The 24,357-nt window shown below is 50.6% G+C and overlaps 1 protein-coding gene across 6 annotated transcripts in view; it reads left to right on the forward strand.

Moving 5' to 3' along the window:
- The first annotated feature begins 1,057 nt into the window (after window positions 1-1,057).
- Window positions 1,058-24,357, forward strand: part of FAM78B (family with sequence similarity 78 member B) — a 93,424-nt gene continuing 70,124 nt past the window's right edge. For 3 of the 6 annotated variants that reach the window (XM_023640800.2, XM_070266797.1, XM_070266796.1), the window contains exon 1: window positions 1,058-1,486. In XM_023640800.2, the coding sequence (XP_023496568.1) occupies window positions 1,224-1,486 (263 nt within the window). In that variant the 5' untranslated portion in view covers window positions 1,058-1,223. The remainder of the gene's footprint in view (window positions 1,487-24,357) is intronic. The other 3 variants (XM_070266798.1, XM_070266800.1, XM_070266799.1) reach the window with 1 other exon arrangement.

The following is a 24,357-nucleotide window of genomic DNA, read 5'->3' on the forward strand; positions in this document are numbered from 1 at the left end:
TGGCGGAAAATAAAAGCTTCCAGAGCAAATCGTCAGGGAAAGACGCAAGTGCACTGCATTTAGCACCATTACTGGAGCCCAGACTTCAGCCTTCTTCAAGGTAGGCTACCCGGGGAGCTCAAGCCTAACTCTAATCTAACAAACCACATTATAAATAACGGACCAATCTCAGATACAGCTGCTCTCCCAACCCTTTGGCTGCCCCAAACATTCACGGCTGGCTTCCGCCCTGACCCTGGACAGGGCCGCGCCCTGCTCCGCCCCACCCTCCTCATCGGCGCCCGGGCCTCGTCCCCACTCCCAGGCGCCACCTACCGCAGCCCCGCCTCGCCCCGGCTCCACGTGTCCGGCCCCACCCCAGCGCTAGCGGCCCTTTAAACACCCCCACCCTTACACATTCCCCCCCCCCCCCGCCCCCACCCGGACGGCAGCCGGAGAGGGACAAAACTCATGGCGTACAGCCAGTTTCCTCCGCGGGTCACGTCTCGGGCTGCCTAGCCCGTGGGGCTCTCCGCCCGGCCGCAGCCCCCTGGCGCCCCCCAGCCCCCGGCGGCCGGGGAGAGGAGTGTCGGCGCGGCCCGGCTGTGGGGCGGGGCCGTGGGGAGCGCGGGTCTCCGCCGCCGCCGCCGCTGCCTCCGCCTGCCGCTCGGGCCGCCCGCTCGCCCGCCGCTGGGTGCGCTGCACGCGGGGGGCAGCCGCGGTGCAGAGGTTCATGCAGCGGCGGCGGCGGCGGCGGCTGCGGCTGCTGCTGCTGCTGCCGCGGAGGCAGGCAGACCGGGCGCTGCCGCCGCCGCCGCCCTCCCCCGGCTCCATGCCGCCGCCGCTGCCGCCTCCTCCTCTCCGGCGAGGGGCGGGGGGCTCCGGCCTGGGGTGGGCACCACTCCTCACAGCGCTGCTCCCCTCCCTGCCCTCCGCGCGGGCGCTGGAGCCGGCGGGGGCGCCCGCCGCCTCCTAGGAGCGCACGCTCCGCGCGCCCTGCCGGGGAGAGGGGGCGGGCGTGGGCGGGGGCGGGCGGGCGTCGGGGCAGCGGGGACCCCGAGCGGCGGCTAGAGGAGGGGGCTTCCCCGGAGGGTGCCCGGCGGCAGCGCCCGGCTCCTAGGCGTGAGCTGAGCCGGACCGGGAGCCGGCGGCGTGTCGCCATGCCGGCGTGACGGGCGCCCCCGGCTGCCCGCGCGGGCCCCCGCGCTGCCCCACGCCGCGCCGCGCCGGCGCCGGGCGGCAGGATGGGCTGTATCCAAAGCATCACCTGCAAGGCTCGGATCCGGCGCGAGAACATCGTGGTGTACGATGTGTGCGCCACCATCGACCAGTGCCCCACGCGCATCGAGGAGACCTCGCCCATCGTCCTGCGCTACAAGACCCCCTACTTCAAAGCCTCGGCCCGCGTGGTCATGCCCCCCATCCCCCGCCACGAGACCTGGGTGGTGGGCTGGATCCAGGCGTGCAACCAGATGGAGTTCTTCAACACCTACAGCGACCTGGGCATGTAAGCGACCGGCCGCGCAGAGCCGGAGCGGGGTCCCTGGCCTCAGTCTATTCTCCCCACCCGGACCCTCCTCCCCAGCTCCTTCTTACAGCTCTCCCCATCCTCTTCTAAACCTTTCTCCCGCCTCCTCTTCCACCTCCCTCCTCCCTACCCTTTTGTTTCAGTGACAGGGCGGGTGTAGGGAGGCTCCTTACGAAGGCATTTTCTTGTGGTTTGCTTCTGACTCCCCTGAACGCGAGGAGAACGATGCGGGGCGGGAAGAACGCGACAAGGAGGGTTCGAGAGACAGAGGTGGGGATGGCTGGCGAGTGCCCTGGGAGTTTCGGGGCGCCGTCAGTGCTTTGTGAGGTTTCCCAGGAAGAGTTTGGGGGGACCTGTGGAAAGAGGTGTGGAGTGGAGTTGCCGGGGGCGCATGGGCTGTGCCGCGCGTCCTTTGGAGAAACCAGAGCGGGCTTGGAGGAGAAGGTCCTGGGTGTCCTGGCGGGACTTGGTAGTTCTGCTCTTGTTCCTCCGACTGTTGAATTCGAACCCTTGTCTCCCAGGCCAAGAAACCTAGAGGCGTTTCCACCCGGAACCGCAAACCCGGCCCAGGCGCCTCTGGCTCAACGCCCTCTGGACGAGTTCTGGGGCAATGGGGAGCCGGAAGGCACCGGACGCGTCCCACCCGAGCAGGGCTGATGGCCTTGTGCGAGCGGTCTCCGGCTGGCGCGGCGCGGTGTCCCCCTTATGCTTAAGAAAAGTACGGGTCTCCTGTCTGTCTAGGGTCTACTTCAAAACTTTACTATTTGCGGCGCTCGAAGGGATTCCCCGGCGCCCACCGCCGAATCCTGTTGGCGAGCTGGGAGCTCTCCAACTTCTTTCAGCAGCGCCGCTCGGCGCGCGCCGGGCTCGGCGGCTGCGGTGGAGACCAAGGATCGCGGCGACTCCTTGGCCGCCAGGGGCCGACAGCCTGCCCTGGAACCGCAGGCTGCGGGCGGTCGCGTCCAGGGCTGTTGTATTTACTAAATGTTCGTTAACCCCCTCTCAGCCTCCTTTCAGAACTAGACTCTGAGCGGTTAGCAACTACAATGGCTAAAAGGTTTGGGGTCGCGTTCTGCCTGCCGTTACAGTGTCGGTGTGGAGCACCCTAATTAGCCTACAGCCTATAGGGAAACCCTTTTCTGGAAGTTCAGCCTCATTTCATTTATTAATCCAGAACTCTAGAGCTCCCGAGGTTCATCTACTGAATATGGATATGGGGTGGGGGAGTTTCCATTTTAAAAGGTCAAACCATTTTTTTAGCAGCAGTGTGCAGGTTTTTTATGGCACTCTGAAAGCATGTAAGTTAACACTAGTCTTAGGTACTGAAAGGAATTTTGACAGTTCGCTTTGTCTCAGCACCCCCCTCCCCCAAGAGTTTGAACTTTTCTCTTTAAACATGAAAGCTCAATGCTGGAGAAAGTTCATTCCTAGTGAGGATGTGTGAGAGCCCAGTTTCCTCTATGCCTCTGCACATCGTGTTCTTGTCTTTCTGGAAGGCAGCTGGATGTGAGAAATGGGGGACATATTATTTTAGGTGAATCATGCCATTTAAAAGCAGACACACCCTCAAAAGAATGATTATATCTGAACACATGTCTCTTATAACTGTTTTTCTTAGAAACCCATTATTTCCAGCCAAGTCAGAGAAAGCCCCAGACAGGGCAAGGGTGCCCTCCCTTTTTCCTCCCTGGCCTGGCCCTGATGGCAGTGTGCAACCTTGCAGGGGAGGGAGGGGGCAGTCATGGCAGCCTGGAGCCCCTGTAGAGGAAGCCAGGAGGAACTGAGAAGAAATAGCCTCCCTTTTCTGCACAACCAGGGCTCTCCGTTGCCTCACGTCTCTTGTAAAACAATAAATCATAAGCAAATAAATAAATAATTCTGTCCACAAAAGAAAATATATTCTACCTCAGGAGAAGCCGAATTGAGATATAAACAGACGTGGTAGTTGAATTTCCTTGAATCTGTGGAAGAGAGCGTCCACATTGGAACCAACTTTCATGGGCATGAATCAGTGCCAGCTCTGAGGGACACAAATTCCCTGCCCTTTCCTTGCTGAATTCTTGCCTTTGGGGTCTAGAAAAAAGTTTTGCCTTTAAACTGCCACTTTTAGTATTTTAAGATTCTTGGTTTTCATGTTGTTGATGCAGGGGGGCAAAAATAGTCCCTAGGAAATCATAAAGCATATTATTATAGATCCATGTCCACCGTCTACCTGTCTTTTCATGGTTGCAATAATTGCCACGTGTTAAAGGCCGCTTTGGAGCCCAGATTTGATTGAAGCAATTTCCGCAAAATGTTTATGCCCTGAGAACTTCACCAGTGTAAACTTTTTAATGGGAGCTCATATTGCATGAAAGTCGCTGCAGACTATTTGTTATTATGTCTAATTTAGCCAGTACCTTGAGTGGAAAAAAACACCGCAGGCTGAATTTTCACCCCTGTGCAGTGCTCTTGTTACATGAAGCATGATACGATAAGAGGGTGTAGCTTAAAAATCTCCTTTTCAGATTTTAAAAGGGACTACGCCAGGGGAAATCCACAACTTAAAATGGCAAGAAACCTCTGTCTACAGGGTCAAAAGAGAGCATGAGCATTTGTGGTTTAAATTTTCAACACTTGCAAGAAGGGGTAGGCTTCTAAAGGAGCGTTTGAAGTAGTTGATGATCGTGATGGCCAGAGCTTAATTTGAACTTGAACTCAAGTGGCTTGCAACTTCCTCAAATGATTCTATGGAAATCAGGCTGGCGAATACTTGTGGCACCCATTTATTTCTCCTTTGGCCCTGGTGAACCCTGCTAATGCAGTCCTGATGAGACTGCAGCAAGGCTTCATCCTTCAGGGAGGATGGACTACTGGCTTTCTCAATCAACCTGTCAATAAACAAATATTTACCAAGTGCCACCTATGTACAGGCACCAGCAAAGAAAACAAAGGAATAAGCAGGCAGTTTCACTGTTCCTCAACGTAGGAGGTATGTACACATGCAGAGAAAGCCAGGGCAGTGTAGGAAAAATGCAGGAGAGAGGAGTAGGGGACCAGGCAGGGTTTTCTAGAGGTCTAAGGACTTGAGCTGGACTAGAGGTATGGATAGGAGTCAAGTAGGCAAGGAGGAGGGACTAATTCTAAAGGGGAAAAACAGCGAATGTATGGAGGTAAGAAAATATAAGATGTTTTAAGGGGCGTAAGTAGGCTGGGGTGGAGTTTCAGCTAGGAGAACAGTGGGAGATGAGGTCTGTAAGGTAGGCTGAAATCTGTTGGGGAAGGCCTAGGATGATTTGATCTAGAAAAGGCAAGGTTGAGGTCAGGTCTTCTTAGCCAGAGTGTCAGGTGCCTCTATACACCTTATTCATACCTCCTGGGCATGCAGTAGCTTTTTCAATTGGGGCACAAGACCTTTATGATGGAATGGTTTTGAATGCTGGGGTACAAGAAGAGGTTTCCTGTGTGAGGTTTGAACAAGGAATGGGGCTCATGTGCCAAGGATGAAGGAGGTGAAGCTGAGGTCAAGGGAGAGCCAACAATGGCTACAGGCCCTTCCCGTTCTCTCTGAACCCATGTTCGTTGTCTTCTAGAGCTATAAGGGAACTGTTTGTAGTCAGCCCAGGCCTGATGGCATGGAAGCCATCTCAACTGCCAACTGAGAACCTTGGCCTGGGTAGAACTTGAGGAGGTCATAGCTCACTCTTCTCCTTCAGAGCCAGTGTTATTGAGGGTTAGACTGTACCCACCCACCTCTGTTGCCTGTTTGGGTTCAATCCAAGCTGGTTCCTATCCATTCTGAAACTATTCTTGCTCAGTTCATCTGCGATTTCCCTACTGCCAAATCCAGCAGGCACTTTTGAGAGACACTCACCTTTTCAGCAATATTCCACATGGTTGGCAGCTTCCTCCATCTTGAATCACTCCCATCTTTTAACTTTCATGCTATTTTTCCAGCTGTTTCTCTACCTTCTCTCAAAATACAGTTCATCAGGACATTTTTCTTCTCATTCTCTAGTCTCCCTGGGTAATTTCATTCATCTCAGCGGCAGCAGATGCTTTGTGATATGCAGTCACCTGCAGTTTAGGTGTGTGTATCTACCCACAATTTCCACTTGGCTGTCTGAAAGACATCTCAAGCTCAATGTGTCCAAACCTGAACTCTTGATCTCCATAACAGCTCCCGCCAAAAACCTGTACCTTCACCATTCTTCCCCATCTCAGTAAATAAAACCTCTAGTTCTTGAGTTGCTCGAGCAGAAACACCTGTGTGTCATCCTAGATATTTCTCCACACATCAACCCATCGTCACATCCTACCCATCCCAATCTCCAAGACACATCTGTAATCCAGCTACACTCTCTGCGTCCGCCCATACCATTTTAGGACATGTCGCTATCAACTACCACCTGCTGTGACAGAGGCTTTCTCATCACACCTGCCACCTCCATTCTTGTCCTCCTTCCAGTCTGTTCCCCACACGGCAGGCAGAGTGATATTTTAAAAATGTAAATGCTATCATTTCCCTGCGTAAACCCTTTAATGACTTTCCATTACAATTGGGATAAAATCTGAAGATCTCTTCCCGCTCTCTGAATTTCTGTTCCTAAGTCGTGTCAGCCTTTTTCCGTTTCCTGAAAGGAACGAACTTTGTCCCACTTCAGAGCTTTTCCATATGCTGCTCTCTGTCTGAAATGCTCTTCTTGCCTGCCCGTTTCTAGCAAATTCCTACTCCTCATTCAAGTTGCAGCTGTTACCCCCTCAGAGAGGCCACCCGTGATTTCACCTTTTAAATTAGGGTTCTCCATAATGATGCACAATTCTTTTACGTGTTACAGTTAGTAAGAAGGTAATTGGATGTTTGTTTAACATCTGACCCATCTACTAGAATTTAAGCTCCATGAAAGTAGATATTATATCCATTTTATTCTCTATGAACAGTTCTTGGCTCATAGAGATATTCAATAAACATTTGATAAAAATAAATAAGTGAACCACTTTTCTGACCTCAAATATTCTGTGTTCTCTTCAACAAATTATGTGTTAGCTTTTCATGTTAAACTTGAGGCTAACCCTACAAAGCTCTTGAACTCTAGACACTCCAGCAGTCACTTAGCGCATAAACAGATGAATTCTGCTGTGCTTTTGTGCCATTTTGTGTCATGTGCACTGCCCCATCAGAGCCACTGCTCCTCAGCACACAACTTCTGTCTGTCACTTCCTCCCTCTGCCTGCAGTGTTCTGTATACCAGGAGGGGTGTTCAGCAAACACTGAAGCCTCACTCTCATGTCACCTGCCTTTAAAGTGGCACACAGTGTCTGCTGAAGGAGATGTAACATAGAAACCTTGTCGTAGCACTGTTCCCCCTGCATCCCTAACTCATGGCCTGAGTCCCAGGACTTGTCAAGGTCATGGCCTAGCCATTGCTTAAATACCTTGCCTGGTAGGTCATTTTTACCAGAGCTAACACCCCTCTTCCTGTTCATGGCTGCATGCTGCCTGCGTGTGCAGTGTGGCTTTGAGAGTGGCCCTCACTGGTCATAGAGATGCCTCCTTTGGGCTTTTAGCTCTTGAAGGCCAGCTCAGCCCATCTGTCCAGGGAGCCTGATGAGTCCCCAGGCCATTTCTGCCAACACCCATCCCCCGTTCCTGTCACATCCCCAGTCAGGGGTTCATAATCTGGCAGTAGCTAGAGCTGCTCATCACCAGAAATGTTGGGGACCCCCAGTCTAGAGCATCGAGACTCAGGATCAGAAAGCAGGACCCAATTCCCTTATTAAAGTCCTGAGTGCCCTTGAAGGGGAGATGGCCTAACCCTTTGCCTCTAATCTTCTCCATCTCAGCAAAAGAGGAGCAGCAGAGGATTAGCTGGTCTTATCAGGAAGTATTAAGCTCACTGGAGATAAAGCGCAACTCCAGAGTTGGAGGGGGTCGGGGAAACAGGGGAGGAGACAAATGATTAGGACAAGAGTTAGAAGGGGAGAAAGCAACGGGGAGTTAAAAACGCAATGTGGCTTGTGTAGCCTGGGATGCTAAAGTATGGCTGTGGGGGCACTGTGTGGGCAGAGAAAGCAGGGACAGATGAGCTGGGAGGGTGCTGGACTGCAAGGTCAGTGACTTTCCACGGGGCAGCAGAGACAAAGGCTGTCTTTGGGGCTAGGTCTGCAGATGCTTCATGTTCCAGGTTAAGAAAGAAGGCTGGTGATTGAGTAAGGAAATGCAGAGTCTGATGCAAGATCCCCAAATGCCCTTTCCCTCTGATTTGCATCACACTCCTATCTTGTCTGACCTCCCTGTGACCTGTGAGCTCGATGCTCGTGTTATGCCTGTCTTACTGATGAGGAAACTGAGGCTCAGGGAGGTCGGATGACTAGTCTAATAAGTGGCTGAGCTGAGACATCTTCTGACCCCATGTCCTGCCTGTCTGTACACTGTCACAGCTTGGCCTAGCTGTGACGGGGACAGGTCAGCACTCCGTTCACATCAGCTCTAGAAAACATAGTGTTGATGGCTGCTGCAGTCGTGGGCCTGGCTCTCTTCCTCAGTGCTTCTTGAGAAGCTCAGGGTTGCTCACAGGCCCCAAGTTGGTCATTCTTCAGCTTCCTTTCAATCAGTCACTTCTGTCCACTGATAAGGAAAGTTGTCACAGATACCAGAGGGGCCACTATTTCTGTTGTGTTAACACCATACAGGCCCCAGGAGGTGGCCATCATTTATAAATTGGCCCTTATGAGAAGAGAAATCACATGAAGTTAGCAGCAACAGAGCCTTCTGGTGAGCACTCACGGAGGGTCCCCAGGAGGGCTGGAGCCCGCACACCACCAGCACAGAAGCCCGCAGTGAGGGATGTTCCCCCCAAAGACAGAGTCAGGGGTGAGTTGCCTCTCATTCTCAGCAGTCTGAATCAGTGAGGTATTTTGGAGTCGTCGTTGTGATGGGTTTTAGTAAAGAGAATACGGGTGTGCAAGTGTTGGGAGAATTGTTCATATCAAGGAACACCTTGTGAGTCTAGGAAATTGTGCTATGGGAAGGAAAATGCAGGGACGGGGCATAAAATGACGTGAAAGGTGTATGAGCTGGGTGCTTTCCACACGGCCTCGTGGAGAACTCACCAAGGTGGGAGTGAGACCAAGGTGATGCTCAGAGGCGTTCATAGCTAGTCCCAGGCCACACAGCTAGCAAACAGCTGAGCCAGGAGTCAGCCCCTGTGCCCTGACTTCTCTGCTTCTAATCGATGGCCTTACCTCCTAGGAAGGAGGCTTTCCACACTCACTCTGCAAAATATCGTTGTGCCTCGATAGTTTTCTCTTCTGTTCCAAAATGGACCCAGCTGTATTGTTTTTTTCTGATTTGTGTGTGTCCTCACCCCTTTGGAAGTTGTTCTGAGGTCCTGTAGGCGAACCTCTTCGAACTGCCCCTGAGAGTGGCTCTAGCGATTAGCAGTGAGAGCCGAATCCTTGTGAGAGCATGGGAGCAAGGTCGGCAGGGAGCCAGTTCTGTCTGTGGCTGAGAAGCTCATTCCCTGGGAGCAGGGGGACACTGCCTCAGCTCTCAGGAACCCCAGGCTGGCCAGTCTGGGCTGCAGGTTTTAGCCCTGGGCCACTGCCTCCAGGAGCTTCCCTGTGGGTCCTGTGTCAGCCCTGATAGGCAGGCCTGGGCCCTGGCAGACAGTCACCCGGACCACTCAGTTACTGGACTTGGGAGTCTGTTTGTCCCTCAAACTCTCCAGACAATTGCTATTTGGACAGATGATTAGGAGGAGAAAGAGGATCCCCTTCTTGGAATGGGAAGGACCCCTGGCTCTACCATCAGCTCATCGGACATGCCTCTGGCTCCCAGGAATTGTTGTACTCTTATTCTTTTTTCCAAGGCCCCCTCAGGCCACCATGTTAGTTGTGTGGACCCTGCTCCCTCATTAGGTTCTGATACAAGCCAGTTGGAACTGTTCACCATGCCAATTGAAGATACAGCTGCTGGATCCCCAGCACAAGGGTTCACCTCAGAAGACCTGGGTTTGAGTGCCAGCCGTGCGACCTTTGGCAGGTCCCTTACCAATTCAGTGTCTAGTTTGCATGCATGTAAATAGATGTTAATGAGATCTGTCCCGTCTCCTTCCCTGGGGGTCAGGAATCAAGTGAGATGACAACTGTGAAAGAGTTCTCCAAACTGTAATGTGTTGTGCGCATGTTATTTGTATTATTTTAGAATGTGACTGTTATTATTCTAGAGGGTGACTCTGGATCAGCCTCAAGGAACAGGGAGGCTGTGGTTGTGGCCCTGCAGCTTCCCCAGGCAAAGAAGCATTGAGACTCTGGAGAGGGGACTGTCACGCCTCAGCTGCTGCTCCCCACGGCCCCGCTCAGAGCCAGAGGGGAGGAGAAAGGCTCACTCTGTACCTCCAGCTCCAGGGCTGTTTTCCACTCATAGTCAGAGGAGGGTGGTCGCTTCCCCTTGCCCCACCCAGAAGTCACCTTCTCAGATCTGCTCTAAGCTGTGGATTTTGGACGGCATCCCTGGCCGCTTTCAGTCCCTGGGCATGATGTCTGTCCCTCAGCCACATCCTCATGGGGACTGCCCCAGCCCTGGGCCCTCCAGAGGTGACAGTATCAGTCAGGCTCAGGTGAGGAGCCAAGGATGCAGGAGCAGGGCAATGCTACAGCATGTAAGCCATGCCATTCGTGCTCAGGACGGCGTGGAGTTTCCAGCCTGGGTCAACCAACACCTGAAATAATTTGCGTCTGAAACTATTTTTAATATTTTCTTTCCAATGTATTTTTAATATATCTTATATACATGTTTTCACAATTTTGTGTCTTTGTGTGGGACCTCACATAATGAACTTCACCTTAGTCATGAAACTTACTTAGGGCAACTGTTTTTCCCATTTTACATAAACAAGCTGAGGCTCAAAGAGATTAAATAATGTTCTCAAGGTCACCCTGGCAGATGCTGGTAGAATCAGGCCTGGTGGCCAGGCCTCCCAACTCCTGGCCTCCTGTGCCAAATGTGAGGTCAGCCAACCTGGGACAGGAGCTGGGGATGAGAGAGGTCGTCCTCAGAGCCGTGTACATTGAGCACCTCTGGGTCAGTCAGCACATGGGCATTTTGGCGGGCATCGCTTGTGGCCTCTGGAGACAAGAGAGAGTAGATAGGAACATTGAAATGTGTCCAACAAAAGCAAAGAGAAATTTTCAGGCTGTCAGACTAAAACAGAATAAATAAGGCCATGTGCTGTCTGATGGTGTCTCAGTGGGGTTACTGTGACAGGCCTGCCTCTGACAGCCTCTGGCTGGCTCCCCCTCTTGGGGCCTGACCTTTCCAAGCTGGTTTGCAGGCTCATGTCAGGCCGGGGAGGTGAGAGGCTGTCAGAGGTCTGGCTAATAGGAAGCAATAAATTGGCATCCTCAGTCAGGAAGCTTGGCAGCATCCTGAAGGGGCAGGCAGGCCAAGGAGGTCAGGGCTTCTGGGCATGAGTGGCGGCAGGGACAGGCTTTGGCAAGCCTGGGAACCTCCAGAAATAGGCAAATAAGATGTTGCTTTGCCCTTGGCATGGGGGTCGGGGGAAGGGGTCAGGAGCCAGGGTATGTGGGGAGGTGCGGGTTGAGTGGTTTTGGACGTGCTTGCTCTAAGAGAGCAGGGTGTTACCTTCTCATTCTTCCTCCTGCTAAGAGCCACCAGCTAAGCCTCCATTCCAAAATGGCAGCCTCCACACCTGAGCCTGGGGAGCTCGATTCAAGACTGGATTTTTCTTTCTTTTTTTTTTTTTTTAAAGATTTTTTATTTTTTCCTTTTTCTCCCCAAAGCCCCCCCGGTACATGGTTGTGTATTCTTCGTTGTGGGTTCTTCTAGTTGTGGCATGTGGGATGCTGCCTCAGCGTGGTCTGATGAGCAGTGCCATGTCCGCGCCCAGGATTCGAACTAACGAAACACTGGGCCGCCTGCAGCGGAGCGCGCGAACTTAACCACTCGGCCACGGGGCCAGCCCCTAAGACTGGATTTTTCTTAAGTGACTCAAATATTTGAGAATCTGTTTCAACCTTCCGTGAACAACCTTCGCATTTTTTAGGAAGGAAAAGAGATTTGTGCCGAAAAAACGAAACCTAAACTCCTATTGAAGATTTGGCCTTCAGAGCCAGGAAGCCTGTCTTTTGCTGGGACACGTGTCTACTTTGAGGAATGGGCAGGTATTTGCTCATTGTCTGTGTCCCCCTGAGGCCATAAGCAACTTACTCAACCCAATAATAACCACAACAGCCATTTGTTGAACACTTATTGAGTAGTGCTCAGTACTTCATATACACTGTCTGTGAAGCAGGTGCCATTACTTTCCCCATATTAAAGATGATGAAACTGAGACCTAAAGAGGTTGAGTGGCTTACCCAGCATTGCCCAGCTAATAAGTGACAAAGCCAGGATTAGAAACCAGAATTCCAGTGACTCCTTAGGATGTTATACTGCCTCATTAAGGGTTGAATGAATGACTGATGGAGTGAATGAATGAACAAATGGAGGAATAGGGAGTCTTCAGGATATTCTTTGAGTGCTTGCTTTTGTCTTTGCTGAGGAGACCTGGGAAACAAAGGGTTTAAACCAAATTGGAAATAGCCAGCCTCCTCGCCTCCCAGCTGGTTTGCTCAGCTGGTCAGGACACGATGTTAATGAGACCAGGGTCTTGGGGTCAGACTCAAGGGACCATCCCAGCACCCGCGTCGGCACTCTTTACCCTTCCAGCTACCAGTCATAGCAGAGTCTAGGTTAAAGAGTAGCAAAACAGGTGGGAAAGTGCAAGTGGTGGGTCGACAGAATCATCCTTGACTTGCAGGGTGTTAGGGCAGTATGGGAAATCATCCAGTCCAACTGTTCATTTCACAGATGGGGACACAAGCCCAGAGAGGGGCAGTGACACAAACTAGTGAGTGGTAGAACCAGGACTCAGACCCAGGTCCGTCCAACTCCATGCCAATGTTCTTCACCACTGGCCCACACTGGGCCCTGATGGGGAGCAGGTGGCTCACTCTGTGGGTCAAGGCTGGGGCACCCTTAGTCTGCAAAGTAGTAATCAGGGGTCACCACCTCCTATTTTTTTATCCACCCCCCCCCCAACCCTGTTTGCTGAGGGTCCAAGTCTGTGGGCAGAGATAGCCGCCTGCTCAAGAGGCTACAGACTGCAGGAAGAACCTGGCCCTGGGCACCACAGAGAGGAGCTCAGCTCTGCCCAAGGGATGTCTACACAGTTGCTGGGAGCAGAGAGACCAGCCTGTTCCCAGTGTTTGTAGGCAGTGATTAGCAAGCAAGAAAGGAGAGGGTCTCCCCAGAGACCCCCATCACAGATGGCAGGAAATGGAGGGCTTGGCGGCCCAAGGGAGAGATGTATGGAGAAACTGAGATTCAGCCTGGATACCCAACAACCCAGAATCCCTTTCCTCCACCCCTCAACACCCCCTGCCCCAGCCCAGGTGCTGATGCCATCCATGGGCTCCCTGGCCCCCTGCCCACAGACAGGCAAGGTAGCTCCAAGGCCCCTGGCAGAGGAAACAAGATCCAAGTGGTGTCAAAGATGACAGATTGTGAGGGGGCCAGGGGCCCTTCTTTGACAGCAGGGCTCAGCTGGGAGGCCCCCATGGAGCATAACAGATGGGGACGTCTGAGAGGGATACCCCAGCCGCCTGGAGACTCTGTTTCTGTTGTGGATTTTAGTTGCATTTCTCTCCATTTTTTTTTCTTTTCTTTTTTGTTAACTTGAGGCATTTTAGCCTAGGAGCATGATCCAGTTGTGCCGTGTCTGCTTTCTCTAAAGGAGGTGGGGGTGGAGAGGAGCAGCAGCGAGCAGTTCGAGGCCACCAAACAATTTGCTGGGGCCTTGTCAGGATCGAAAGGAAGAACTGCCTGGGGGCCGAGTTTATGCGTCCGAGCAGCCTGTCACCTCTGCCTGTCTGGCTGACTCCAAAGCTATAGTCTTTGCCCCACTCCCGCTGCTTCTCCTGACGAGGACTCTGGAAATCCAGGGTGATGTCACAGGTCTGCCTCTTGCTTCCACAGTCCTGTTCCAGCCTTGGCCCTTCCTTCCAAAACTTGCGCTAGGGACCTACCTCCAGCCCTCGCTGGAGGCCTCCCTGAAGGAGGAGGCACCTTAAGATCTCCTGGACTACTTGGACCTCTCTCCAGTGCTCCACCAGCCTGGCATGATCTTTTCAAGTCCTGTAACTTTCAGGGCTCCCTGTGCCTGTCTGATCAGCCCCACTGCCTGATTCTTCGGTATTTTTGAAGGCTCCTGCCTGCCTTTGTCCCTATCCACTGCTTGCACTGTCTCTGTGTCCGTCTTGATGTCTACCTGCTTGGTTTCTGACCCTCTGCTTTTCTCAGGCCAGCCACTGTTTCAAGCTGCTGGGCCTTAGTCAGCTGCCTGCCACCAGGCCCTCTGTCCTCCTGGGTCCTCCCTGTCAGGCTCACCCTCTCCTTCTGAGATGACAGATGCAAATGCAGAGGGGCCCACAGCCCAAGGAGCAACACTGTCTTGCACCTGGGAGCCCATGAGCCACTCTGTTCTCCTCGTGCCCTCAGAGCCTGCACTGGGCCTCCACTTTCATCTCATGAGTGGGATTTCAAGAACCATGGATGATCTTTATAAAGAAAATTACATGTGACTTAAGGGGCAGCTGAACTAGAGGCCTGGAGGTCTGATGAGAAAGCTGAAACACAGACCAGAGTGTTGGGGACTTTCCCAGAGTGGGTGGGGAAGGGGGAAGGGGCTTGACTCAACTAGCATTCAAGGCTGGTCAACTCACAGTAAGTCTGTAGCAGAGAGAGGGGACGAAAGAAGTTTAAGAATGTGGTTCACTGCCATTGTCTCTTTGGTAGCCATTAGAAAAGCCTAGGTGTCAAGAACAGACCCTAAGATAGAGGAAAAAGGACCATTGATGGGATGTGGACAGGGCCAAGGGAAGCCGTGGCCAGTGTAGTACCTGCCCAACAAGGCCGGACTGACTTGTGAGCTTTGTCCTAGCCTCCCGGGTGTGAGCCTGGGAGGACCAAGCAGCCGCTCTCACCTCCACCCCTGATGCCAGAGAACAGCCACCCTCCGGAGTCTTCTCTGCGGAAAAGCCCCCAGAGGTAACAGTCTTCAGTCAGGCGGCTAAGCTGAGTGGCCCCAGCTAAGAGGTTCCTGAGACGGAAGGGAGGGTAGGAGACAGGAACACCAAAGCAGCTCCTGTGCGGCCATGGTGGGCTTCCTCCTGCACCGATCATTGCCTGGGCTTCTCTCGAATGTCTCTGAAAGAGGTCGTCTTTTCGCAACCTGAATCCCACAGGGAATCTAGACCATCTGAGTACCCATGGGGTTGCTTAATCACTGGCAAAAAGACTCTCAGAGGTGGAACTGTTGCATAATTAGACAGAGAGTTAGACCTGGAGCAAGGCTGACTGAAAGGGTCATGCAGATTTAGATGGTCAGGCTGTCTTTACTAGGACAGGTCAAGAGTTAACATATATATCAGAGTGTAAGAGCACAGACCAGTTGACTGGGGTAGCAGTGAGCTCCTGAGCTGCTACAGGTCTTCCTGCAATCATTTCCAGTCTCAGGTGTTCAGTTTTTTCTGATGCCATCCGTGTGGGTCAACATTCTGGTACGTGCATGACCCAGGACAAAATGAGATGGATCTCCTTGACCTGCAGCTCCTTGGCAAAAATGAGTTTCCAGAGGCGCTCAAAATCCCAGTTCTGGATTACTCCATCCAACTTCTGCATATTTCTGATTGGCTACTATGTATCCTTGAAATGAGTGTTTTCATTATTTCTTTTGTCCATAAGATCTAGCTTGTAAGTTGTATTGTGCGAATGTTCTATATTCTTGCCAAGTTTTATCTGCTCTATCTATCAATTATTGAGGAGGTCTTTGGAAATTTCTCACTATGCTAGTGTGTTCCTTACTCTTCTTGTAAGGCGCTCGATTGTGACTTTATACATTTTGAGGCTGGGGCTGTTTACCTCTTTGGTTTCAGTCTATTCTTTATTTTTGACACCTGGGGATTTATTTTGCAAGCTCAACCGTGGATTCAATGAATGTCTTTCAAAGCAAGCTGCCTGTCTAGGCAAGGCCCTTTGATAAAAGGAGCTGAAGTTTCTTAGCAATCTGACATTAAGGGTAAAGAGGGGAGCCAAGGACCTGTGAGGGTCTTGGGTCTATGGCCAAGGATGAGAGAGTCCAGCAAGACCCCCACTGTGCACTGGGCACAGCTGACTGATGTGTACCACTGCCTCAGTGCACACGGTTTCTTTGTAAGCAACTCTGCTGAATGACTACTGCATTTGTCACCCATCTGTACACACTTCAGGGTTCTGCATCTGCCTTGACAAGCCAGAATGTTCTGTTGGAGAGGAAGCTGCATTCCCAAGAAGCCTCGAGGCCCCGCTTGTGCACAGCCATCCTCAGTGTCTCTCTGTAGCATCAGAGACTCAGAAAGAGTCGGCTCCAACTTGCCTTGCTCTTCTGCTCTGGGCCTTACCCCAGGGACTCATCTTGCACTGGCATTTGGCTTCTGGCAGGTGGTGAGCTTGTTCGCCCCCTTTTCTTCCAGATGGCTCTGAGAAGGACCAACAGGAGGAGGCAGGGTGGGAAGGGGGCGGGGAGGCAAAGCTGTCTGCTGTTTGGAAGGGTAACTAGGGACCCCTGAGGAGTTGCACATGCCTGGCATTGCCCTGGCACTCAGCAGGCTGGCTCTCTCCAGAGGTGGTTGAGGATGGGAATTCCCTGCATTGAGCTATTCTGGGGTCTGGCAATCTCAAGGCAGTTGGGGTCACATAAAGCTAGACTCCAGTGACAAAAGGCTAGGCTGGAACTTCAGCATTTATAAAAATGCTTTCGTCTGTGTTACTTCTGTGGTGCCTCACTCTCACTCTTAGAGAGGGTGTCATTGTTGTCCAGGTAACAAGGGAGACAACCAAGGCTCAGGAAGCTTAAATGATTGGGCAGGTTTACGCAGTTGGCAAGTGGCCACACTTGCCATCCAATTCCAAGCTGATTGCTCCCTTTGGGTAGCTGATACTGGAAAAAGAAAAAGTGATAGAACTTTAGGAGGTGAAAAGACGTTGGAGTTCCCCAGTCTGACTCCCTTATTTTACAGATAAAAAAAAAAATTGACCAAATTGATGTAAAAAAGAGGTAAAAAGAATTGTCCAAGGTCCTACAGAAAGCTAGGTGGCAAACCAGCAGAGATCCTCAAAAAATTGAGTTTACTTTAAAACTTGTCTGTGTTTTTTATAACAATTGAATTCAGTGAATGTATTTTTTTATGAAAGCCTATGATTTTTCTGAGACACACACTCCGTGATGGAATGAGTGTCCCCAGGAATGACCAGCCTAATAGAAAAGCATCTCGGGAGGAAGGGTCTGAGCCCCCATTGTCAGCTGGGCCTCCTGGCTCCACGTGGCACAATGAGTTGTCTCCTCCCCCGTCTCCATTCAGTGCCCATCAGAACTTCTCACCCCCTTGACTGTCGAGTAAGTCCTGTTCTTCCAGATAGCCATAACTGAGTCATCACCTGATAGGCACCAGGCCAACATGAGATGCTGGGTGTTTTACACAAATTTTATCTCAAAGTTCATTTAAATTCATATTCTCTCTGTTTCACACCTAAAGAAGCTGAGGCTTTTGAAAGATCACGTAACTTACCCAGACTTTCAGTGCTAGAACCAGGTTCAAAGGACTCCACATCTGTGCTTCTGACCACCGTTATTCATACACCTTTATTAGTACATTATTGCTTCAGCTGAAAGAGAAAAATTAGCCTCAGATTCCAAGCAGGACTTGACAGTGCTGGGCACAGCAAATAATTTGTACATCTGATAACAAAACTATTGCAAACACTGTTACCAAACTGCAAGTATAAGACAGGTATTTCAAGATTTATCTGTAAGCCAAAAATAAAAATACTCTTTAAAAAAAATCTTATCAAAGATTTGAGTTCTTTGTGTTACCAGCTCTCTAGACCCTCAGATCTTACCTCACATCCATCTGAGGTTTCTCCACGGGTGGACCACAGACTTGGAGAGTCATTGTTGTAATTGTTGTTGGTAAAGATGAAGCATTAGATAAACAGGAACAGTGGAAAAGGGCATGGAGTTCAGAGCCACCAGTCACTGAAGAGTCATTGCCCTTAACTCTTCCTTGACTGGCGGTGACATGGTGTTAAAAAACATGAACTCCGCTGCCTCTGTACATAGGTTCAAATCCTGCCTCCACCACTTACTAGCTGTGTGACTTCAGGCAGCTTATCTAATCTCTCTGTGCCACTGCTCCCTCATCCATAAAAGGGGATAATAATAGTTTCTACTTCCTAAAGTTGTTAGGAAGATTAAATGATTATCATTTATAAAGTGCTTAGAACAGTGCTATGCATTGCAGGCACAATATGTTTTCGTTAAATTTTTAAAAAATGGATGAACAACTAAATGGACAGAGATTTATAGACTACTTGGTATGTGTCAGGGACGGTACTGACTGGGGAATTTTTCATACTGTGCGGAAAAGCCCTTTATACGGTGGGATCACCCGGCTGGTGTTAGTAAGCAGCTGGGTGCCTGGCTTTGTGCTGGGTCTACCGTGGGCTTCATGGTTAGGGAGGCCCACCTGAGGAGGGGTAGCCTGACAGACCCTGAAGACCCCTGTAAGTTGCCTTTTGTTCAGCCTTCTCCGGGCAGAATTGAGCCAGTTCCCTAACACGTCCTTATGGGTTCTGACTTCTTCATCCTGAGGACTGTTTGGGGAGTTCTGGCCCAAGCAGTCAGCAGCCACGAGAGGACTTCCCCATGCCTCTTGCTCACTGACTCTTATCTGGGCATTATTATCCCAGCATTGTGCCTGCTTTTTACTGAAACCACAGCATTCCAGTAAGAGGAGTCACCTGTCACCTTCATAACCCCTAGGACTTTTCTGGCCGTCCTTACCTCACGCACAGCCAGCCTTTCCTGTCCTGGTTGTGAGGCCATCTCCCCTCCCTGTGTCCATCCTGCACGTACTAAGCTGCACTTTGCTCTTCCCTGACCACCTCTCCGAGGGCAAGGTTCTCTCTGATCATCTCCTTCTGGATCTGGTCTCTCCTGAACCCCAGCCGGGTGAGAGCCAGACCCAGAACTCAAAGCCTTGGAAAGAGGTTGTGAGCTCAGACTTTCTAGGAACCCTGATGGCTTTGTGCGTGTGCTTGGTGGCTGGGTATGAGACGTGCAAAGAGAGACTGGGGGTCATTAGCACAAAGTCGTTGACCTTGCCTGAGCACTGAATGCTGAGAAGGCCAAGGACCTAAAGCTTCCAAAAGAGGACACTCCGGATAACTCCAGGTCCTGTGAGCCAAAAAGAAATGCATGCTAATGCTCGGGAGGCTTCTCTGCCTTTGCTGAGAGGTTGATGGAGATGTCCCCTAAGACTCATTTCCCACTGTTTTTCCACCTCACCATCCTATTGGCCTTCTGGGTTCTGAATTTGAGCATCAGCTTAATGTGCCACCCTGACCCAATAATCAGTAAGTTTAATTCAGAGGTAGAAAAAGTGACTCAGACAGGATCCTAAATAAACATAATGCTTTGTGGTCCCAGATGCCATAAAACCCTGAATGGAGAAGGTAGAAATTGGCCCTTGAGGTCAAAATCCTTTTCAGCACAATGGCAGTGGCAGTAACTCTGAGACATCAGTCCATTGAACTAAAGGCCTGAAGCATTCCCCTGAATTGTCCTCAGGGAAGCTTTTGGACCTTCCAAGCCATGTTAATAATAACCATCCTTCATCTTGGTAATAGAAGCTTATAAAGTGCTTTTGCTCACAACATTTCCTTTCCTCTTCACAGTAGCTGTAAGAGGAAGGTAGAGAAGGTGTCTCTTTTTCGCAAATGAAGAAACCAAGACTCAGAGATGTTATGTGACTTGTCCAAGGCCAGAAGGCTCAGACATAGGACTGAAAAAGTATCTTCTGACTTCTTGCCCACTATTTGTCCATTTTACCATCCTACTAACTTTCAGGTTCTGAATCTGAGCATCAGCTTAATGTTCAGCCAACCAAAAAAAAAAAAAAAAAGAGTCACCTTTCATTTAGAAAACTTACATAGATGGGCTCCATTTGGGGCCAAAAATGTGTCTGACTTGAGCTTGTCTTGGATAATATACAAATTCAAAACTAGATCTTTTGGTGACTTTTGCTAAGATTATGCTTTGTGGCCTCTCTTAAAGTCATAAAGCAGCTGAAAGGGATTGGGGGAAAACATCTGACTCATCCCTCTCCCTCCTCCACAAAACGCGGAAGCAGGTGAATGTCCTGTAGGCTACAGACCCTTCCACACCCCCTTCACCCGTTGAAAGGCCTTCTTTCCCTTTGACAACATGGGCAAAATGCTGATGCCATGATGGCATCTGGTACCAACCTGCAGGATGCCCTGCAAGGCGATGTACCAGACAGGCTCTGGGATGAATTTTTGCCATTCAGACAGGTTGGGCAGGGGAGTGAGACAGGTGGAAGCACATCCAAAATGTAAAATCTTGCGTTGGTTCCATGTTTAGGAGGCACCTCTGACTTGGAAAGATGAGTGTGATGGAAGCGACCTTGATGGGACAGATGCGAGTCTGTGGCAGGCATGGCGGTTCCTGCAGTCTTTGGCCTCGTGAGTCTGTGGATATCAGCCATCCAGGCGGCACATCCTTCACCTTGAGTAAAATGGATTCACCCCAACTTAAGGGTGCCCTACCACCTGTCTTCTTTGGCGGAGTTTGAGATTCGAGGAACTAGGGTCTGATGTGTGCCTGTAAAATGATAGTCAGTCTAGCAGGTGGTGTCGATTTCCCCCAACGCCTACCCCATCTCTGGCTTTTTCAAAGGAACACAGGCAGGGGGTTGGAAGAGAGGGTTACTTTTTTTATGGAAAGATGAATGATTTCTTGGAGAAGCCTCTAGGTGAGGTACCATGGTGGAGATGGCTGTCTGCCGTGAAGCAATGGCAGGTCTCTCCTCCCCTTGTGGGCTCTATACCTTTGATACGCCTTTTCTCCCTTGAAGCTGAAGATTTTGCCCTGAGGAAAGTTAGTTTACACCTTGTTACTGAAGAAATTAGCTGTGGTTTGAGAGATAAACAGCCACCCACTCCCTGTCTGTCAAGAGCCAGTACAGCCTAAGATGAATAGGAGCCCGCTCTTTGCTCTCCTCTCCGCCCGCCCCATTACGCTCTGATTGTTCCTGCTCCATCATGAGGACAGCCAGCCTCCTCCTCCCCATCCCTGCCTCCCACCTTTCAGAACTCAGCTAATCCTTTAGGAAATATTTAATGTTCATATGCCTCCCTTGCATAGAAGCAGTTTAAGGGTTTCTGTGATCCTGGATTTAAATCTGTTTCTTTCATTTCCTACAAAATTATTGCCATCTGTTGATTTCATTCCTGTGACACCCACATCAAGATCATTCATAAGGAGGATCACATCCATTCCTAGACCCCTCCCTTACTCACAGCTCTTGCCTCCCATCCAAATGCCTGAGCATGCATGAATCTGTGAAAACATATTCTCTCTCTCTACCTCTCTCTCTCTCCCCCCCACCTCTCTCCCTCCCTCCCTCCCTCCCTCTCTCTCTCTCCCTCCCTCTCTCCTGCTCCCTCTCTCCCTCTCCCTCTCTTTTATATGCGTAAGCACACACACACACACACACACACACACATACATGCATTTGAAAGACTGTCAGGCAGTTTTGAGTTTTGGTATTTATTTCCTGAGTAATTAGAAGTAGGCACCCACTGCCCTTTATCCCTTGGGGACCCTGGTTACTGGACCCACTAACTTGGGTTCAGGATTTCTTTGGTGCCTTTTGTCAGCTGTTTTGGCTGCCTCATGGTTACTTAGTCCTTGATAAAATCTCCTTCCTTTTTTATTTTCATCAAAGGTAAGTTAGTAGGTTGTTTCTCAACTGTCCTCAGGCCCTAAGGGCATCCGTTCCCTCGCCATCCTGCCCACACCACCCCTGTGAGGTTTGTAGGGTTTGGGTAAGGACTAAATGAGATGATCCATGCCAAGTGTTTCGCAAAGGTCTGACACGTGGTTAAGGGCTCAATATGTATTATTGTTGGTGTTGTTTTAGTATTTGTCATTTAACCTGCCAGTCCTGTCATTTAACCTCCTAATCTTTCTCAGATCTGTCTGCTCTCTTCTCTCCATCCCCACTCCCTTAGTACAAGCCTCACCTCCTCTCACGTGCATTACTGCCACAGCCTCCTAACCGGCCTCCCGGCCTCCCATCTCCACACTCTTCCCCTCTGCCACCTATTCTCTGCATCATCGTCAGAGTGGGCATCTCAGAATATAAATCTGATCATGTCACCCCCTTCTACTTAAAAGTCTCCCAGGGTTCCCCATGCCCTTCAAGATAAAATTCAAGCTCCTTAGCAAGTAATGTCACACATCTGGTGATCTGACTTTCCCTGCTTAGGGAACCAGGAGCATCTCTAACCTGTCACATCTGCCAGTCCCTCCTTGGTAAGCCAGAACCACGCCAAATTGCATGCAGTCCCCAGCCATGAGGCCTCTAGGCCTTTGCACATGCAGGTCCCCAGCCAAGTTCACCTTCCTTTCTCCTAGAAGATACCTGTGCAGCTCCCCAGAGAGCCTTCTCTGGCATCCTCCTCCCATTCTGGATTAGGTGTCCCTCCCTGCCACTGTCCCAGCCTCTACCACACGTTAAAAGCTAGCACTTATGTGTTCCCAAATATTTCACAGATCAACTCGTTTAATCCTCACATCACCCCTATGAGCTAGGTACTGTTATCATTATTGCCACTTACAGATAAGAGATGGACAGAAAAATTAGGTGATTTTCTCAAGATTGCATAGCTCTTTAGAGCTGAAATTCGAACTGAAGTGATCTGACTCGAGTCTACACTCGTAACCACTGGGCTCTGTGGCCTCTTGTACTGTCGATCAAACCATCACTCTTTCTGAATTGAGCTCCTTGACCTGAGAAGCCCTGTGCTATGTGTGTTTGAATCCTAGAGCCTGTCACACTGCCTGACTCGGGGTAGAAACTGTCCAGTCCACCCATTGTTCTAGGCCTGTGAGACTCAGTAGATTTCAGACTAACCCACTTGATGCAGCCCGTTGCCCACACGTTATTCCACAAGAGAGAGGCCTGAGTGCCTTCTGGGTGCTACAACTATGGGGGTCAGAGATTCAGAAAACAAGGCTCCACCCTTGGGGAACTTATAATTTGGTCGAGGAGATAAACAAGGTTATACACAAACTTAAAGTAATGAAAATGATTCTTCAAATCACAGACCAAACCAGGTGCTTTGTTTTATGGTCAGTCCTCATATAAAAATAGTCTCCCTCTTGTCCCAGCTAGACCCCAAGCCCCTTGAAGAGAAGGACCATGTATCATATCTCATTGCCCAGCGCTTGGTAAGTGCCTTTCCCTGCACTTAAGGCTTCTGCTGCTGCCTCACGTCCTAGCCTCAGTTACGCAGTCTTCCCAGGTCTGGGGGGTAGAGGTCGCTCAAAAGACCCAGGCATCTAGGAGATTCCAGACTGGAAGTGGATTTCTGGGGACAGAGTCCCAAGCTGCAATAGACCCAAGTTGTCCAGGACACTAGAACCTCCTTGTTGTGCAGCCTGACACCCCCCCACCCCCGCCAACAATATTTTTTCATTGCACAATGTCCCTAGTGACCTACCTAGGTATAGACCTCTACAAGGCAGCCGTCCCCTTCCTTGCAGACATACCCCAAGGCAGAGAAGGGCTGGTTGCCACTGTGCCGCTCCCCCTCACAGCCAATCAGATCACGGGGGAACTGTGCTCAGGGCAAGGAAACTCAGGACCTCTCACAGTTGGCGTGTGCTGCCAGGAGTGCAGAGGGCACCATGACTTTGCAGGACCAGCCTAGCACCTGCCAGCCTGCCTCCTCCCCATCCAGCTCAGAGCAGTCTCCCACCTCTGGAGTCGGGGCACTTGGAGTCTGTGCCTGGCCTGTACAGCTTTGCATCCGTCAGCGTGCATGCAAAAGACAGTGCCAGCTGTCGTGGACTGTGCATCTGGTAGCTGCCACTTTTCTGTAGGGCACCCTTTGCCAGGCCCCATGTGGATATGACAAAGGACGTATAGAAGAGGACACTTTCCTTTTCTGTGAAATGGGGATAAACAAGCCTTCCTTGCAGAGTTTTTGTGAAGATCTTACATTTGTTTAACAAATTTTTAAGTACCTAATATGGTCCCGGCTCCTAGCACATGGTAAATACTCACTTACAATAGCTTTAAGAAAATCTGTCTTAGACAAAGAAGTTTCAAAACTGTGGAAAATGCACAGGTAGCAATATTCCCTCTCTTCCTTTGATTGTTTAATGCTGTTAGGATGTTCAGGGAGTGGAGTGTCTTGCTCAGTAACTGGAGTAAGACCCACAGAGATTTCCATGTCCCCAAACCTCTGGTGTGCTCAACATGGGGCACTTGCCCCATCAACCATTGGTCTCACTATGATGTAATTGCATGTTGACCTGTTCATCGCACTAGAGACCTGAGGGCAGACTTACGGTCATTGCCTCAGTGGGTGCTTCATGCATGTCCATTGGACAGTGGCAGGTGAGCCCTTTGTGAGTGTTCTACCCCTCACTGGCTGGCCTTAACGTCAGGGGAGCATTGCTGACACATGAAGAGGGTGTCCACCTTATGAACACTTCATGCCCCTCTTATTCAGCTACAGTAGTCCCCCTTATCTTCTGGGGATACGTTCCAAGACCGCCAGTGGATGCCTGAAACCATGGATAGTACCCAACCCTATTTGGACTATTTTTTCCTATACATATCTATGATCAAGTTTGATTTATAATTAGAGACAGCAAGAGATTAACAGCAATTACTAA

This window comes from Equus caballus, chromosome 5 (genome assembly GCF_041296265.1).
Source record: "Equus caballus isolate H_3958 breed thoroughbred chromosome 5, TB-T2T, whole genome shotgun sequence".
NCBI lineage: Eukaryota > Metazoa > Chordata > Mammalia > Perissodactyla > Equidae > Equus > Equus caballus.